The sequence below is a fragment of the Pelophylax lessonae genome, assembly GCF_965119305.1.
Source record: "Pelophylax lessonae genome assembly, chromosome: 4".
NCBI classification, from domain to species: Eukaryota; Metazoa; Chordata; class Amphibia; order Anura; family Ranidae; genus Pelophylax; species Pelophylax lessonae.
Window position 1 is genome coordinate 104,541,615 of NC_138771.1, and position 18,706 is coordinate 104,560,320.

The 18,706-nt window shown below is 39.1% G+C and overlaps 1 protein-coding gene across 1 annotated transcript in view; it reads left to right on the forward strand.

Moving 5' to 3' along the window:
- The window catches only part of LOC309555125 (neuronal acetylcholine receptor subunit alpha-7), a 361,838-nt gene that overhangs the window by 326,446 nt on the left and 16,686 nt on the right, over positions 1–18,706 (forward strand). Inside the window, exons 5-7 of the mRNA XM_082256959.1 lie at positions 7,043–7,122; positions 12,438–12,605; positions 17,526–17,720. Of these exons, the coding sequence (XP_082113085.1) occupies positions 7,043–7,122; positions 12,438–12,605; positions 17,526–17,720 (443 nt within the window). The remainder of the gene's footprint in view (positions 1–7,042; positions 7,123–12,437; positions 12,606–17,525; positions 17,721–18,706) is intronic.

An 18,706-nucleotide genomic window follows, 5' to 3' on the forward strand; every position in this document is an offset into this window, starting at 1 on the left:
TCTTCGCCAGCCGAAGAGTCAGGACCAAGAAATGCCCCTAACCCTTTGCCCATTTACCCATTAACTTTGTTTTAAAGAAGTAACACACTTTGCCCCCCCTCTTAGAGTGCACTCTAAGACAGCGTAGTTATTTATACCTTGTACTGTTCATAAGAGTTATTCACGTTACCTATTTAAATTCAAAGAACTGATTATTCTTTACTTGGGTATAGAGAAATTCTGTATAGCTTACTACGTTTAATCTACTTGGGGGAGCCTATGTTATCTTAGACTGTGTTTATTTAAGTGGTTTCAACTTACCAACTTTCTTATCACTAAACAGGTATGTGTGTGTGCATTTACTATAGTAACATACAGCCAGGTGCAGGATATTTTCCAATTGTGTCTATATCTGTGGTTGCAGAGGTCTCTCCATTTAACCAGTTTTGTCAGAGGGGCTGAGTTTGTTCTTGGAGTCGAGGCAGAAGACAGAGGACCCAAAATGTATTCAGCGGCTCCTTCAAGGGTGGCGTTACATAATATAATAATAATAATAGCATGATACAATTTGCTCTAGCAGGGAAAAAATTCCTTCCTAATTCCCCAAGAGGCAATCAGCTATTCCCTGGATCACCTTTACCTATAAATATTAGTATCCAGTTATATTATGTGTATCTAGGAAATAATCCAGGCCTTTCTTCAAACAATCTACTGAGCTGACCAGAACCACCTCTTAGGGGAGTCTATTCCACATTTTCACAGCTCTTTCTGTGAAGAAGCCCTTCTGTATTTGGAGATACAGGGGTTCATTTACTTAAAGTGGGGAGTGCAAAATCTGGTGCAACTGTGCATGGTAGCCAATCAGCTTCTAACTTCAGCTTGTTCAAATAAGCTTTGACAATAAAATCTGGCAGCTAATTGGTGTCTATGCAAAGCTGCACCAGATTTTGCACTCTCTAGTTTTAGTAAATTAACCCCTAAATCTCTTTTCCTCCAGATGTAAAGAGTGCCCCCTTGTCAACTGTGATGACTTTAAAGTGAATAACTCGACACAAAGTTCACTATATGGACCACTTATGTAAACATGTTGATCACATCCCCCTCCTCCTCCTCCTCCTCCATCCTCTTCTCAAGAGAGACAAAATTCAGTTCAGCTAATCATTCCTCATAGCCGAGTTCCTCTATACCTTCTTACCAGGGCCATCTTACCGAATGGGCATGCTGGGCAGTTGCCCGGGGGCCCCACTTGCGTGGGGGGCCCCACCTGCCCAGTGACCCAGCCCCAGCCAAGCATTAGTCCAGATTTCCTTGTGCATCCTGCTTCCGAACTTAGCAGATGGCAAGCGTCAGGCCCCTTGGGCCATGGAGGGGAAGCTCACAACTGCAGGAACGCAGGTCCGCCTCCAAGGGAACAGGCACACACAGGACAGTCGAGTCTGACTCCCGTCCGTGTGTGTGTTCACTGGACCCAGCCACCAAATTTGAAAGCCTGGCACTGCTGTACCAATAAATATTGCCTTTTTCGATCATTTGCATATTTATTCTCATGGGTGATTGTGTAGGCGGGGCCCCAGTACACTGCATTGCCCAGGGGCCTTTATTGCTCGTAAGATGGCACTGCTTCTTACTAATGATTTGTACTGTACAAGGGAAAAATGATATCTCTCCCTCTGCAGTCCATACCTTTCTTGATACAAGTAAGGATTTTACTTGCTTTGGAAACTGCAGCTTGGCATTGCATGCTAATATTACACCTATGATCTACCAGAACACCCAGATCCTTCTCCACCATTGAAACCCCCAGCTGTTTTCCTCCTAATATGTATGATGTGTGTATATTTTTAGTCCCCAAGTACATAGCTTTACATTTATCATTATACTAAAAAAAACTAATTTGCTACATAGTTGCCCATTTATACATTGCATTGAGGTCAGCTTTTAAGTTGGAGACATCCTGTAAGGATGTTAATCCACTGCATAGCTTGGTGTCATCTGCAAAGACTGAAATTATACTTTTATTTCCAAACCAGATATCATTTATAAATATATTAAAAAGTAAGGGTCCCAACACTGAACTTTGGGGTACACCACTAACAACGCTAGACTATTCAGAGTATGAATCATTAACTACTACTCTCTGAATTTGGACTTTTAGCCAGTTTTCTAGCAATTTACAAACTGATTTTTCCAAACATGTAGACTTTACCTTACACATTAGCAGTGTGTGGGGAACTGTGTCAAACACTTTTGCAAAATCCAAGTATACCATGTCCACAACCACTCCATTGTCTAAGGTTTTGCTTACCTCCTCATAAAAATAAATCAGATTTGTTTAAAAACATCTGACTTTCGTAAATCCATGGTGGCTATTGCTTAACATTTTTTTTTTTCTTTTTAAGCAAATCTCATCTATGTGTTTTTTTTTATTAAACTCTTCAGTATCTTCCCAACTATAGAATGTAAACTAACAGGTCTATAATTAATGGGTAAGGACTTTGATCCTTTTTTTAATATGGGCACCACATTGGCCTTACGTCAATCCAGTGGTACCATTCCAGCCATTAAAGAGTTCCTAAAAATGAGAAACAATGACTTTGAAATGACAGAGCTTAATTCTTTTAGGACCCGTGGGTGTATGACATCCGGTCCAGGTGCCTTATTCACCTTTATTTTGTATAAATATTTCTGGACCACATCAGTTTTGAGCCATAATGGTACATTGGAGTCTATGTCACTATCATACCGATTATGGACGTGTGCTCCCCCATGCTCCTTTGTATACACAGAGCTGAAGAAGGAATTTAATAAATATGCCTTCTCTTTGTTCCCAGTCACTCACTCCAGATTATTTTGTGAAGGGCCTACATGCTCAGATCTGACCTTTTTACTATTAATAATTTTGAAGAATTTTTGAGGGTTTATCCTACTCTCTTTTGCAATTTGAATTTTTGCGGTCTTAAATTCCTTGTTATATTTAAATGATAGTGTTCTTTCATTTTTATATTTTTTAAAAGCTCTTTTCTTATTATATATATCTGCAGGGTCCTTTCACTGTTTGCCTCTTTTCCAAGCTTCCCCCTACTGCTACAGAGAGCAGCACTGACATAATGACATCACTGTCTCACCCTTACACTGTAAATAAAGGGAACCTTGGTGATGCCCCCTCAAGTTGTATGGCTATGACACCTTGCACTCACAGTATGGGCTCAATCATCTGGATTGAGTAACACTGGGCATCATTCAACCCAGAGAACTGGCAGTTCTGGAGTGAAGGTGACTACTGCAGCTGCAACTGCAACTGCTTTTTTACAGCCCCGGGTGGACTTTTTAAACAAACAAAAAACGCCTAGATTTGAGCTTTAAAGCTAATTTATGTCTAGGTTTAGTGCATGAAAGTATTTAGAGCAGGATTAGCTGAGCTATATGAGAGGAGGACTTTAACAAGTTTAGTACTTCTGCTGTGAACTTTGAGGATGAATTGCTTCATGGTGCCTGCAGCCACAGAGATTGGTGAAGGCTTGCCTTTTAAGACATGTATGACTTTTTAGGAATATGTAATTAATTATATGTCTATAGCCTGGTCACAGGTTCACTTTAATAGTAAAAGGTATCATATGACCATTGTAGTTACAGTGGGTACGGAAAGTATTCAGACCCCCTTAAATTTTTCACTCTTTGTTATATTGCAGCCATTTGCTAAAATCATTTAAGTTCATTCTTCTTCCTCATAAATGTACACATAGCACCCCATACTGACAGAAAAACACAGAATTGTTGACATTGTTGCAGATTTATTAAAAAAGAAAAACTGAAATATCACATGGTCCTAAGTATTCAGACCCTTTGCTCAGTATTTAGTAGAAGCCCCCTTTTGATCTAATACAGCCAGGAGTCTTTTTGGGAAAGATGCAACAAGTCTTTGACACCTGGATTTGGGGATCCTCTGCCATTCCTCCTTGCAGATCCTCTCCAGTTCTGTCAGGTTGGATGGTAAACGTTGGTGGACAGCCATTTTTAAGTTCTCTCCAGAGATGCTCAATTGGGTTTAAGTCAGGGCTCACGCTGGGCCATTCAAGAAGAGTTACAGAGTTGTTGTGAAGCCACTCCTTCGTTATTTTAGCTGTGTGCTTAGGGTCATTGTCTTGTTGGAAGGTAAACCTTCGGCCCAGTCTGAGGTCCAGAGCACTCTGGAGAAGGTTTTTGTCCAGGATATCCCTGTACTTGGCCGCATTCATCTTTCCCTCGATTGCAACCAGTTGTCCTGTCCCTGCAGCTGAAAAACACCCCCACAGCATGATGCTGCCACCACCATGCTTCACTGTTGGGACTGTATTAGACAGGTGATGAGCAGTGCCTGGTTTTCTCCACACATACCGCTTAGAATTAAGGCCAAAAAGTTCTATTTTGGTCTCATCAGACCAGAGAATCTTATTTCTCACCATCTTGGCGTCCTTCAGGTGTTTTTTAGCAAACTCCATGCGGGCTTTCATGTGTCTTACACTGAGGAGAGGCTTCCGTCGGGCCACTCTGCCATAAAGCCCCGACTGGTGGAGGGCTGCAGTGATGGTTGACTTTCTACAACTTTCTCCCATCTCCTGACTGCATCTCTGGAGCTCAGCCACAGTGATCTTTGGGTTCTTCTTTATCTCTCTCACCAAGGCTCTTCTCCCCCGATAGCTCAGTTTGGCCAGACGGCCAGCCCTAGGAAGGGTTCTGGTTGTCCCAAACGTCTTCCATTTGAGGATTATGGAGGCCACTGTGCTCTTAGGAACCTTAAGTGCAGCAGAAATCTTTTTGTAACCTTGGTCAGATCTGTGCCTTGCCACAATTCTGTCTCTGAGCTCTTCAGGCAGTTCCTTTGACCTCATGATTATCATTTGCTCTGACATGCATTGTGATCTGGAAGGTCTTATATAGACAGGTGTGTGGCTTTCCTAATCAAGTCCAATCAGTATAATCAAACACAGCTGGACTCAAATGAAGGTGTAGAACCATCTCAAGGATGATCAGAAGAAATGGAAAGCACCTGGGTTAAATATATGAGTGTCACAGCAAAGGGTCTGAATACTTAGGACCATGTGATATTTCAGTTTTTCTTTTTTAATAAATCTGCAACAATGTCAACAATTCTGTGTTTTTCTGTCAGTATGGGGAGCTGTGTGTACATTCATGAGGAAGAAGAATGAACTTAAATTATTTTAGCAAATGGCTGCAATATAACAATGAGTGAAAAATTTAAGGGGGTCTGAATACTTTCCGTACCCACTGTATATTATCAAATTATAGAAGAAATAAACTAAATTGATTTGGCATGTGTCCTATGAAGAAGCAGATAACCTATAAAAGAAATATAGGTATATAACAAGTGCAGAGCTCACAAACTCAAAAACAAAATTATAAAAATAAAAATTAATGAAAAAAAATCCTATGAATCACCAAGATCTTACCCCCAATGTCTCCAATCCAAAAATCTAACCAGGCTCAGCCTTGCTTAGTTTTCAAGATCAGGCACAATGTCTATTGTTAACAGAAATATATGTAATCAAAGTGCTTTACATAAAGTGTGATGCTGTGATTAAAAAACAAAAATATATATCAACAAAGTGCTTAAATATAGGAATCAATATAGAGGTACATAGAGCAGAAAATACACTAGGACAGAATAAAGAGAGCCCCACAAGCTTTGATCAGAAAATAGGATGAGCTCCTCAGGCTGTCACCATTAAACACTTATAAAGCCTCCCAGGTGTCATTGATCTCACGCAAGGCTTGCCAAATAATGCAACCCTTCATATAACAGTGGTCACATGAGCATAGTGAAATTCTCCCAGGGAAAGGGCGCTCTCTCCAGCCTCCACAGAAACACCAGGAATTTTGCTGTCTGTTGTCACCATATACATCAACAACTTGCAGGGAACTGCTGCACCATTAGGAATTAAATTGGCAGGATCGATGCACATATGATGAGACACTCCACATAGCATAAAACCACCCATAAAAAGGGTGGTTTTACATCAATGGTTGCCATCTTTGATGCTAGAATTCCATGCTGCTGTATCATGTGATATGCTGGGCTACTTCTGGACATTTGTTAGTGCTTAGACCTAATAAATTCCTTTATATGGGTGGTTTTACGCTCTGTTTGATGGTGAATGTCTGAAGAGCTCATTCTATGTTCTCATCACAGCTTGTGGGATTTTATTCTGTCCTAGAGTATTTTCTGTTGTATATGCCTCTATAATAATTCCTGGATTTATGTTTTTGATAACCACGATCACAGTTTATGTAAAACATTTTGATTACACATATTGCTGTTAAGAATAGATTTTGGTGGAAAGGCCCACAGTCATACCACCCTGAATGTGCCTGATCTCATCTGATTATGGAAGCAAAAGCAGCTTTGGGCCTGGTTAGTATTTGGATGGGAGACATTGGAGGTAATTCTGTGATGATTCATAGGTTTATTTTTCATTACTTTTTTTTATCATTTTGGTTTAGAGTTTGTGAGTGCTGCACTTTTTATATACCTACATCTGTTGTGCTGAGTATCTAGGCATAGTGTCAGCAGTTAATATATTCATAGATATACCTGTGCGCAGCTATTTCATTTCTACTTTCATTTTATAAAAGCAATATGACAATTGACTCTTATGTCATTCAATGTTCTACAATGGGTTTGGTTAGTGGAGTTTTTCTTTTAAACAAGAACATCCAAACTATGATCAATATAACATTTATCATCTGTGTGTTAGATTTCTCGAGGTCAAAAGTGGAAGGCAGCTCCATTATTTACTTTACTTAAGTACTTTGCGTCACTGTAAGTCACAAATACTTTAATCTATCTAAATTGTAGTTCTCTTAACAACACCCATCCTCGAAAGTGACATGAAAGAAAGGAAATCTATAGGTAATACATAGAAAATGATATGTGATTATGCTTAAAGAATGATGTTTCTCATCCCTACATTTAACAAGCCTTTGACTTACAATAACACTTCTGGTCAAAATGTAATGATTTATAATCACTGGCTGCCATTTTCTCATTCTATGTTATATTTTGTAGCGCAGATGAAAGATTTGATGCTTCTTTTCACACTAATGTACTGGTGAACTCATCTGGTCATTGTCAGTATTTACCACCAGGTAAGATGCCAATTTTGATTGAATGGCTTAATCTTTTTCATGTTTCTTTTGTTACCTTTTAATTTCTATTATATTTTTGTATGATTAGATTGTGAAACTGCTTTGTTGCAGATTTACAATATAACCATCACTGTCAAATCTCTTGTACATAGAGAAATCCACACCGCCCTCATTCCATTGTAAAGAACAGTGTGTCCCCATCCCATTATTTCTTACTTTCATTACACCATTGGACCAGCATAGAAGTACAGCAGAATCACATTTCACCAGAATTTGACAAAGAATGTAAAATTTGCATTTATAACTCCATTGTGCTATTTAAAATGGAGAGCTGCATCAAGGTGAGTAGATCTATCTAAACTACTACACATTTAGGTCAGATGGACATTGATTTCTACTTAACATGAATGGCTATAATAGATTTTAGTAAAGTATTAGTGGAAATTGTTCTTTGCATGTGACTGTGCAGCTTAAATAGACACTGCACATTGACCATGGTGACAGTGTCTGCAGATAGCCACCCCCAAAAGCAGTCCGTCATATTTACTGAGCCACACTCACACATTGCCTCCCAGCTCTAACATAGCTGGGATTCCAGGATTGAAAGAGCACCTGACCTTCTTCCTATGACAGTACTCCATTTTGGGTGGCCAACCACCAGTACAGGAAATTTTCACATGGGTAAAGGGGACATAACATCACCCCCATCAATCTAGGCTCTGACATTAGTTGGCACAAAAGCTTAGGATGCTGCAGTGGGGAAGTAGCAGGGGAGTGTGACTCCATAATAAAAAAAGCCCATAGGAGTGGGCTATCTGCCAAAGCCTTTATTCGGTATAGTGGCAGTGCGCATTAAAACCTTAATATGCTAATAAAGAAAAATTGGTCATCGTTTACATCATGAACGAACAACAATATATTTAAATTAGGTATTTATTTAAAAAAAAATGCAAGGAGAAACATATTAATTGTGCCCATAGCACCCACTCAACTCATCTTGGGATGATCTGACTTCAATCATTTCAATACTGATTGGCTGATGTGGATTACAACACGTACTTGGAACTTTGCTCCTTATACTGTTTACTGAATATGATAAAACATCCACTCTCTTTAAATTTTCATTGAGGGGGGGCATTTTAGTATAACTTTTAACTGACACAGCTGAAGCTTTCATTAAGCTTTGGCGATTGTGGGGTTTATTTACTAAAACTGGAGTGTACAAAATGTGGTTCAACTCTGCAGAGAAAAAAAAAAAAATCAGCTACCATTTTTTTTGTTTGTCAAAGCTTAATTGAACAAGCTAAAGTTAGAAGCTGATTGGCAACCACGCACAGCTGCACAATAATTTGCAATTTTCAGTTTTAGTAAATCAACCACTATGAGCTCAAGATGTTGGTCTAGTTTTGGGATGAAGTAGTTCCCTGCTGCTCTTACACAGTATTCTTGCCACTGTGGTCACTTGCATTACTGTGTTTTATTATTTCTTCTTTCTTTCTAACAAAACAATCACTCTATATATCTTAAAACAGCAATGCAGAGTCAATCACTGATTTAGTTTTATAGACACATGAGCACAAACAGTATCCAAACTACACAAAATATTTAGCACTTTAGAATTGTAATTGGTATTATTGGTATTATTTTGAAATCAATATTATTTAAATACATTTTAGTATTTTATAGAGTATTTTTATATATTTTTTTTACATTTATTCTATGATGGCATTGAAAGAATATACAGCATCTCACAAAAGTGAGTACACCTCTCACATTTTTGCAAATATTTTATTCTATCTTTTCATGTGACAACACTGAAGAAATTACACTTTGCTACAATGTAAAGTAGTGAGTGTACAGCTTGTATAACAGTGTAAATTTGCTGTCCCCTCAAAATAACTCAACACACAGCCATTAATGTCTAAACTGCTGGCAACAAAAGTAAGTACACCCCTAAGTGACAATGTCCAAATTGGGTCCAAAGTGACAAAATTGTGTGTGGTCACCATTATTTTACAGCACTGCCTTAACCCTCTTGGGCATGGAGTTCATCAGAGCTTCACAGTTTGCCACTGGAGTCTAACATCCACCAGCTCTGTGATGTCATCATGGAGGAGTGGAAGAAGAGACCTTGCGCTCCTCCATCTTCAGGTTGAGGATGCCTCACAGATGCTCAATAGGGTTTGGGTCTGGAGACATGCTTGGCCAGTCCATCACCTTTACCCTCAGCTTCTTTAACAAGGCAGTGGTCGTCTTGGTGGGGTGTTTGGGGTCGTTCTCATATTGGAATACTGCATGCGGCCCAGTCTCTGAAGGGAGGGGAACATGCTCTGCTTCAGTATGTCACAGCACATGTTGGCATTCATGGTTCCCTCAATGAACTGTAGCTCCCCAGTGCCGGCAGCACTTATGCAGCCCCAGACCATGACACTCCCACCACCATGCTTGGCTGTAGGCAATGCACAATTGGCTTTGCACTCCTCACCTGGTTGCCACCACACATGCTTAACATCATCTGAACCAAATACATTTATCTTGGTCTCATCAGACCACAGGACATGGTTCCAGTAAAAACATCAATGGATAAATGAAAAGTCTATGAATGGCACGCAGTAGTCTTGTAAAAAAGAGGAGAAAACAGTCCAATAAGAAATCCCAATGAAAGTGCTCAGTGCTGATCAGTAAACAGGACACAAGTGCTTGTTCAGTGCAATCCTTCACCAGAGGTACTAGCCTCTCACCTGTAGGCTGTGAAAAGACAGCCTTAAAAGTACACTCCCAGCAATGTGAAAATCCTGACCAGGACAGCAATCACAGAGGGCATCTCTCCGTTTTGTAAAGGTGTTCACAACGATCCCCATGTAATAGAAAGGGGGCAGACCATAGTGCAATATGTTTCAAACACCACAACTTATTAATAAAACAAATGGACAGCCTCTTACTTCAAGGTAATGCAAAAACGAGCAGTACAGCAATCCAGGTGATCTCCAGACAGAGCGGAACGCTCTGCTAACAGGGGCTACGAGTGACATCACGATCTCCTCCCCCTTGCGCACGCGTATCGTCCGTGGGCGGGACTTCCTCAGCGTATGGGCGGAGGGGCGAACGTCACTCTTTTTATATGCATCACTCCGCTCAATTCAGCGTCGCTGAATTGAGCGGAGTGATGCATATAAAAAGAGTGACGTTCGCCCCTCCGCCCATACGCTGAGGAAGTCCCGCCCACGGACGATACGCGTGCGCAAGGGGGAGGAGATCGTGACGTCACTCGTAGCCCCTGTTAGCAGAGCGTTCCGCTCTGTCTGGAGATCACCTGGATTGCTGTACTGCTCGTTTTTGCATTACCTTGAAGTAAGAGGCTGTCCATTTGTTTTATTAATAAATTGTGGTGTTTGAAACATATTGCACTATGGTCTGCCCCCTTTCTATTACATGGGGATCGTTGTGAACACCTTTACAAAAAGGAGAGATGCCCTCTGTGATTGCTGTCCTGGTCAGGATTTTCACATTGCTGGGAGTGTACTTTTAAGGCTGTCTTTTCACAGCCTACAGGTGAGAGGCTAGTACCTCTGGTGAAGGATTGCACTGAACAAGCACTTGTGTCCTGTTTACTGATCAGCACTGAGCACTTTCATTGGGATTTCTTATTGGACTGTTTTCTCCTCTTTTTTACAAGACTACTGCGTGCCATTCATAGACTTTTCATTTATCCATTGATGTTTTTATTGTCTTATTGTTTTAGCGCTGCACTTTTCACTATCAGTTTTACATTGGGTTTTACATATTTTTTACCTTGGTGTCAGCTGCTTTTATTTATTTCCATCCATTTATTTATTCATGCTTGCGCCGATATTCCTGTTTTTTCATTGACTCATGGTTCCAGTAATCCATGTCCTTAGTCTGCTTGTCTTCAGTAAACTGTTTGTGGGCTTTCTTTTGCATCATCTTTAGAAGAGGCTTCCTTCTGGGATGACAGCCATGCAGACCAATTTAATGCAGTGTGCGGTGTATGGTCTGAGCACTGACAGACTGACCCCCCACCCCTTTGACCTCTGAAGCAATGCTGGCACTCATACGTCTATTTCCCAAAGACAACCTCTGGATATGACGCCAAACACATGCATTCAACTTCTTTGGTCGACCATGGCGAGGCCTGTTTTGAGTGGAACCTGTCCTGTTAAACGGTTGTAAGGTTCTGGCCACCGTGCTGCAGCTCAGTTTCAGGGTCTTGACAATCTTCTTATAGCCTAGGCCATCTTTATTTAGAGCAACAATTCTTTTTTTCAGATCCTCAGAGAGTTCTTTGCCATGAGGTGCCATGTTGAACTTCCCGTGACCAGTATGAGAGAGTGAGAGCGATAACATCAAATTTAACACACCTGCTCCCCATTACATCTGGGACTTGTAACACTAACAAGTCACATGACACAGGGGAGGGAAAATGGCTAATTGGGCCTAATTTGGACATTGTCACTTGGAGGTGTACTCACTTTTGTTGCCAGCAGTTTAGACATGAATGGCTGTGTGTTGAGTCATTTTGACAGCAAATTTACACTGTTATACAAGCTGTACACTCACTACTTTACATTGTAGCAAAGTGTCATTTCTTCAGTATTGTCATATGAAAAGATATAATAAAATGTTTACAAAAAATTGAGGGGTGTCTACTTACTTTTGCGAGCTACTGTATATACATTGTACCCATCATCCCATATTGATCACAAACAAAATATAAATAAGCTATTTTTCAGCTTGTAAAGCATTGAATACCTTTATTTTCAGCCACAAAACTGTTATTTATAGGCAGAGGAGTTATTCTCCCTTTGAGCCCATTTCACAGTATTGAATGTTCTGTACTGCTCCTGTGTAATTTCTTTAAACTTAACAGCACAGAAAATGTTCAATTCCTTGCAATGATGAGTGTTCATAAACTTGAGGTGTCATATGTAGTAATGTGTGTCTTGCCATATCTCAACTACTGTATGTAAGTTACCACTGGGGGATAAAAAAAAGGAACTACTTCTACGTCTGTAACCATATTCATCAGAATTATAATGCAGAATAGGTATGTGAAGGCCTTTTTTTATAAAAAAAAACAAAAAACAAACAAACAATGCTGCAAAGTACATTAAATACATTGGTAAAAACAATGAACTAAAGAGTCTATGAATGGGCTTAAAAACTTGGTTTTAGGATTTTTACTTAATCTTACACTGTATACTGATATCATATAATTCAATATGTGCGATTTTTGATATTTGCTGTAAAAGCTAAGCAAAGGAAGTAGATGGTCAACTTATCCTTGTATTTTTTAGGGATCTTCAAGAGTTCATGCTATATAGATGTCCGTTGGTTTCCTTTTGATATTCAGAAATGCAAACTAAAGTTTGGCTCTTGGACCTATGGAGGATGGTCTTTGGATCTACAAATGAAAGAAGCAGACATTTCGGAATATATTGCAAATGGAGAGTGGGACCTAGTAGGTAGGCTTGAATTTATACCTTAACTACAGATAAGGTAAACTCTAGCATTATGGCACTGGGGACACACATTCTGATTTTTTTTTTTAAATAAAAGTGTGATGCTAAATGCATATTGCACCTAGAGTTTCAGGCAGGCTATAGTGTCACAAATAGATATTTCAAATCTGGTTCCCTTATTTCCTTTAATATGTATGAAAGAGGAGAAAGGAGAGACATGATTGAAACCATTAAATACAATAAGGGTGTGAATAAGATTCAGGAGGGCAGTATTTTTAATACAAAACTAAGATAAAAAAACGCGGGGACATGACCTAAAACTATCAGGAGAAAAGTTTTAAACTAATCTTTGAAAGTATTTTTTTACCAAGTAAGTAGTTGATGCTAGGAGTAAGCTCCCAGCAGAGGTAGTGATTCAGTGAACAGTAAGTAAATTTAAACATGCCTGGGAAAAACTTAGCTGTAAACTGTGACAAAAAGGTTAAAAGAGAAAAAAAATCAAAGAGGCATTTTTTAATAAATGCTTTGTCCAAATAAAATTATTGTCCAAATTTAATGTTCCCTAGAAATTTTTACAAATTTTTATACATTTTTACAATATTTTCAGAGGCTTTGTCATATAGTGGAATTTCTTAAATACGGAGTTATAGTTCCTAAGGGGATATATGGTTTTATTGTAATGTTTGACTTGGACATTATACTCCTAAGCCCTAAAAGTATATTTCAAATCTGCTTGTGTTTATACATTTTGAACAATGTATTTCAAATCAAATCAAAGCTCAAAATGTTTTTCTTTAGGCAAGCTTTCATGTTATTGTCCCATTTTTCCTTCTTTTTTATCCCGTGTATTCATTTTTTGCGTTTTCTTGGCAAAGCTCTTTGAGAAACTACCTTTGAAGGCGCTATATAAAATAAGGTTTATTCTAATAAAACAAAGTTTGTTATGTAGTGTCAGGAGTCAGGACACTAATGTTCAAGGAAAAAATGTAAAAATTCAGCATTGCATTCAGCTCAAATGGACTTTCCAGCTGAGTTTCTATGGCATACAGGACTAGCCAATTTTATACAAATATCTAAAGAAGAACTGCTTGTTCCATGCAGAGCAACCAATCAGATTTAACCTTTCATTTTTAGACTTGCACTGGAAAGAGAATGCTGGAACCTCTGAACGTTACAGAAGGGTATTAGTCTTACTTTATTGGTTGTACTACAAAAATAGAAATATCAGCTGCCCAGCACTAGACCATTATTATTGTGCCATATCTTCATGACCAAAGTTTTATGGCCTTAAAACATGCTTATTTAATGGATGCCTGCTCTCATGAAGTCCCCAAATAAAATAACAGACCTTAGTTGATCTTCTCACTGCTTGGCCTGTCTATGCAGGAGCATTTGTAAAATGATGTACATGTACTAAGATACCACTTAAGGGAAAAATGGTTGTGTCCATCTACAATTAAATGTATTAGCCCTACATGATCATTATTTCAGGGGCTCTTTATAAAAATAATTCCCAACTTTAAAAATAAGCAAACCTCAATCTGAGGTTTTAGATTTATTTAGAAAATAGTTGACATGGAAGGGTGAGCTAGATAATGGTCTTTCTTTTAATTAGCCAGCAGAAAGAGAGAAACCGCGCAACTTATAGCAACTAATCAGACTGCAAATCACCAAAGTCTACATTTTGAATGATTAATTCTGAAGTGGTCTATTAGTTCACTGAATATTGCTTTGTTTTATTGAACATGCTAAAAAAAATTGCATATGATGTTAAAAAAAAAAAAAAACAGGTACATTATTAATGTAATGAAATGTAATTGGTTTGTTGTTGCAGTACAGTTTTGTTACAGCTCCTAAGAAGGAAAAGCGGGCGAAAGAATTGGTGCCCGCAGACATGGGGAAGGGGATGCGATAATTGTTTGTATTATATATATAAAAAATATATATATATATTTGTAGTTTAAATGTGTGTATTTATTTGTGATTCTGCCCCTTTAAGAGCGCAGTTCGGGCGGGAAAGCTCTACCTGCGCGCCCCTTCTAGAACCTTCAGGCAGTCTCTATAAAAGGGGGTCCGCACCAGGGGGTCTCTCACATTCCTGACTGGAGGCTGCCTGACGAGCTCCCCTCCCTCCCTCCCGTCGCAGGCACTTTATGTGGTTGATCGTCACCCTTGAATAAAGGGGGGACTTTTGGTTTGGTTAATACTTGAGTTATATATTTTCGCTTGAGTTCTGTGACTAAGCGAGATTGATTTATTTATTTATTTATTGAGATTCATATACAGATTTATATTTTGGTTTGGTTTAATATTTTGATTATTTGTTGAATGAATAATTTTAAAGATTTTAAAATAAATATAAAATAAAACCAATAAAGTGCAGCGGCCATTTCTATGCCAAAAACTAAGGATGGTGTGTTGTGTGTTTATTTATTAGAATAAGTAAAGGTTGACCTTGCATCCTCCTTTCCCATGTTTAACTGTCAACTCCACTACAATTCTGCTTCCCAAGTGTTTTTTTTTTTAAATAGATGCAGACCCTCTAGACACCTGTTTACTGCATGGCATAATCAGTAGACAGATATGCATAATAATGGAAGACATTCAATAAAGTGTTTTTTTTTAATTATTCATAGATAACCATGAGAAAGGTTTATTACCTGACGTTATAGGTATTGTAAAATGTAATGACTATTACCCAAACTCCTAGACCATCAATAGGCATACAATGAAACAATGAAACATCAGAATCTTGAAAGAGTATACCAGTCAAATATTTAAAACAGTTCCCCTGCAGGGTGAAGACTCATTTTGTCTTTGTCAACAGACTTTGAGTGGGACCCCTTCTAATCATTATTATTATTATACAGGGTTTATATAGCGCCAAAAGATTATGCTTTACAATATAAAAGGGAGACAATACAATAAAATAAAAAAGGATTAAGATTCTATGAAACTATCAGCCCATGTTCCTGGTGGTTTCTAAGCTGCCCAGGTGGTGGTATTGGAACCTTGTTTCATGCAGTTACGTTGCCACCCCTTATTGATTAACTGGTTAATGTAACCCCTCACACAGTAGAATGAAAAAAAAAAAAAAGAAGGAATATTCCAAGAGCATATTTAACGTTAAATTGAAACTAAAGCCCCCTGTCTTTACTGCCATCTAACTATTACAAAAATCAAACAAACTATCTTAACCACTTGCCGACCGCTGCACGACTATCTACATCGGCGGTCAGCCCCTCACAGGCAAACTAACGTAGGGCTACGTTGCTTGCTTGTGAGGGTCTAGGGAGCGAGCGCGCCGCCGGAGGCGCGCTCCCGCTCCCGCGTGGTCACGGACCCCCCCGCGCGTGTGACCAGCGGACCCGATGTCCGCCGGCCACTCTGCGATCGGCGGGGGAGAGGGAGAATGTCAGGCAGCTTGTGTAAACAAGCCACCTGTCATTCTCCTCGCTGTAAAGACACTGATCACATGGATCTACTATGTAGATCCGTTGATCAGTGTCCTTACAGCTCAAGCCACAGCCAATCACAGTAGAAAGCACGCCCCTAGGGACACACACAGCCCCTCCCTCCCAAATAAAGTTAACCCCTTCACTACCAGTGTATTTTTACAGTAACAGTGCATATATATAGCACTGATTACTGTAGAAATGTCACTGGTAACCCCAAAAGTGTCAAAAATGTCAGTCAAGGGTCCGATCTGTCCGCCGCAATGTCGCAGTACCGCAAAAAAAATCGCAGATCGCCGCCATTACGCGTTAAAAAAAAAACAACAAAAACGACAAAAATCTTTCCCTTTGTTAGTAAACGCGATAACTTTTGCGCAAACCAATCAAAATACGCTTTTTGCGATTTTTTTTTTACCAAACATAGGTAGCATAAAACAAATTGGCCGAAAATGTTAAAAAATTTTGATTTTTACATTTTTTTGGGGGGGAATTTCATATAAAAAAATGTGAAAAATATTGCTATTTTTGCAAAATTGACGCTCTTTTTTTGTTTATAGCGCGTGATCAAAAAATCGCACAGGTGATCAAATACCACCTAAAGAAAGCTATGTTTGTGGGAAAAAAAGGACGCCAAATTCGTTTAGGTACAGCGTTGCACGACCGCGCAATTGTCCATTAAAGTCACGCAGTGCCGAATCGCAAAATACCCCCTGGTCGGAATGGGGGTAAAATCATCCGGGGCTTAAGTGGTTAAAATTAAATTTTTTTTTATCACAATTCTACTAGTGTTTGGCCGTGTTTATCCTCTTTTGACATGGTGTTGCACTGTGTACATGTGATCAGCTATGACACCAGCTGTTTGATGGCTTGATAGCTCGGTTAAGAGTAAACAAAAGCACAATAGCAAATTTGACATTTGTCAAACAGCCCCGCTCCTCTTCTTCTGGGGTGCCCTGCCAGTGCTCCTCCCTTTCTTCAGGTGCCACCACAGAAAGCTGCTTTCCATGGGGGCACCCATTTGTGCTCGCTCCCGAGTCCCGCTGCTGCTTCAATTGATGCAGACAGCGGGACTCGGCCCTGCCCCCCCACTTCACAGGATTTGATTGACAGCAGTGGGAGCCAATGGCTCTTGCTGCTATCATGCTCTTAAATGAGGAGAGAGACAGCGGCTGGTGCCACTGGGCTTGTACACTTTACTGGATCAGATTAGGCTCATGTAAGAAAAAAGGGGGATCTGGGGGCAGCTGCAGTACAGAAGGTTTTGCACCTCAAGGTGAAAAACCTCAAGACTTTACAATCACTTTAAGAACATTGCAGTAGGCATGTGACATCAAGCAAATGGAAACTTTTACAGTATGTTAGAAGTTACATACTCATTATGCATACAGTAACATCTTTATATGCTGATTAATAATTAGCGACTGTAGAGAAAGTAAGAGCGTGACAATGAAATTTATTTTCTCTGTAGGAGTCCCTGGGAAGCGGAGTGAGAGTTTTTATGACTGCTGTAAAGAGCCCTATCCAGATGTGACATTTACTATTACAATGAGACGTAGAACCCTCTACTATGGGCTGAACCTCCTCATTCCTTGTGTTTTAATATCTGGACTCGCCTTGCTAGTGTTTCTTCTACCTGCAGACTCAGGAGAAAAGATCTCACTTGGTAAAAATACAGTTACTTGAAAAAAAAATTTACTTTTATTATGTTTCTAATCTAGATATGCGAATACACTTAGGTGATTATACAGAAAGCAGAGCTGTTATGCAGCAAGGTGCAGCAGTCACACATTTTTATATTCAGGTCTTGCCATTGCAGCATGTCTTATTACTTTGGGCTTGAAATATTTTCTCAAACTGATATGTAGTTTTGTATACTCATCCGTTATAGAACTGACAGGCTCAACTGCATATAAGAAAACCGATTAAATGAGGAAATATTTTGATATATGAAGTGCTTATGTGGTCTGCACGTCACGTTTTATTTATTTTTTTTATTTTTTTTTTTTAGATTACTGTGGTTTAAATGTGGGTAGGGGGAACATGTTAAATATGGTGTGGAATCGGGGAGATGACATATGCAGTTATCTTGAGATTCACCCCTTAATTAATCACCAATACATAATTCACAATTTTAAGGTATTTAGGGGTTTTAGGGGTTTTATGGTTAATAGGAGGAGTGTTTGTTTTTTGTTTGTAGTGAGTTGATGAGTGGGAGATTTAGAAGGGAGAGAGTGGGTATTTTGATCTTTGGATGGGTGGAACTGGGGAGTTTCCCAGACTCTCTCTTCATACACTAATAAATATTTGTTCCCATAAATAATTTTTATAAAATATTTTTTTGTATTATTTTTCCCCCCTTTGGATATATGGGAATATATAAAAAACTATGTGAAGGTGCCTAATACCCAATGCTTTAGAGTATTCAATATCAACCTGCTGCCCCTTTAAATGTGAAAAAACACATACTGTAACAGGAAAATGCTAGTTAAAAGTAGGCACTGATTGGTGATACATGTGTACATATAGTGAGAAGTGAATACTTCAAATCCAGTAAAACTAACCGAGTATATATGTGAAAATATATCTGAAAACTAACTAATAAACCTGTAGTTTAAAAAGTACTAAAATGCATAAGTTAGTGTACCCATG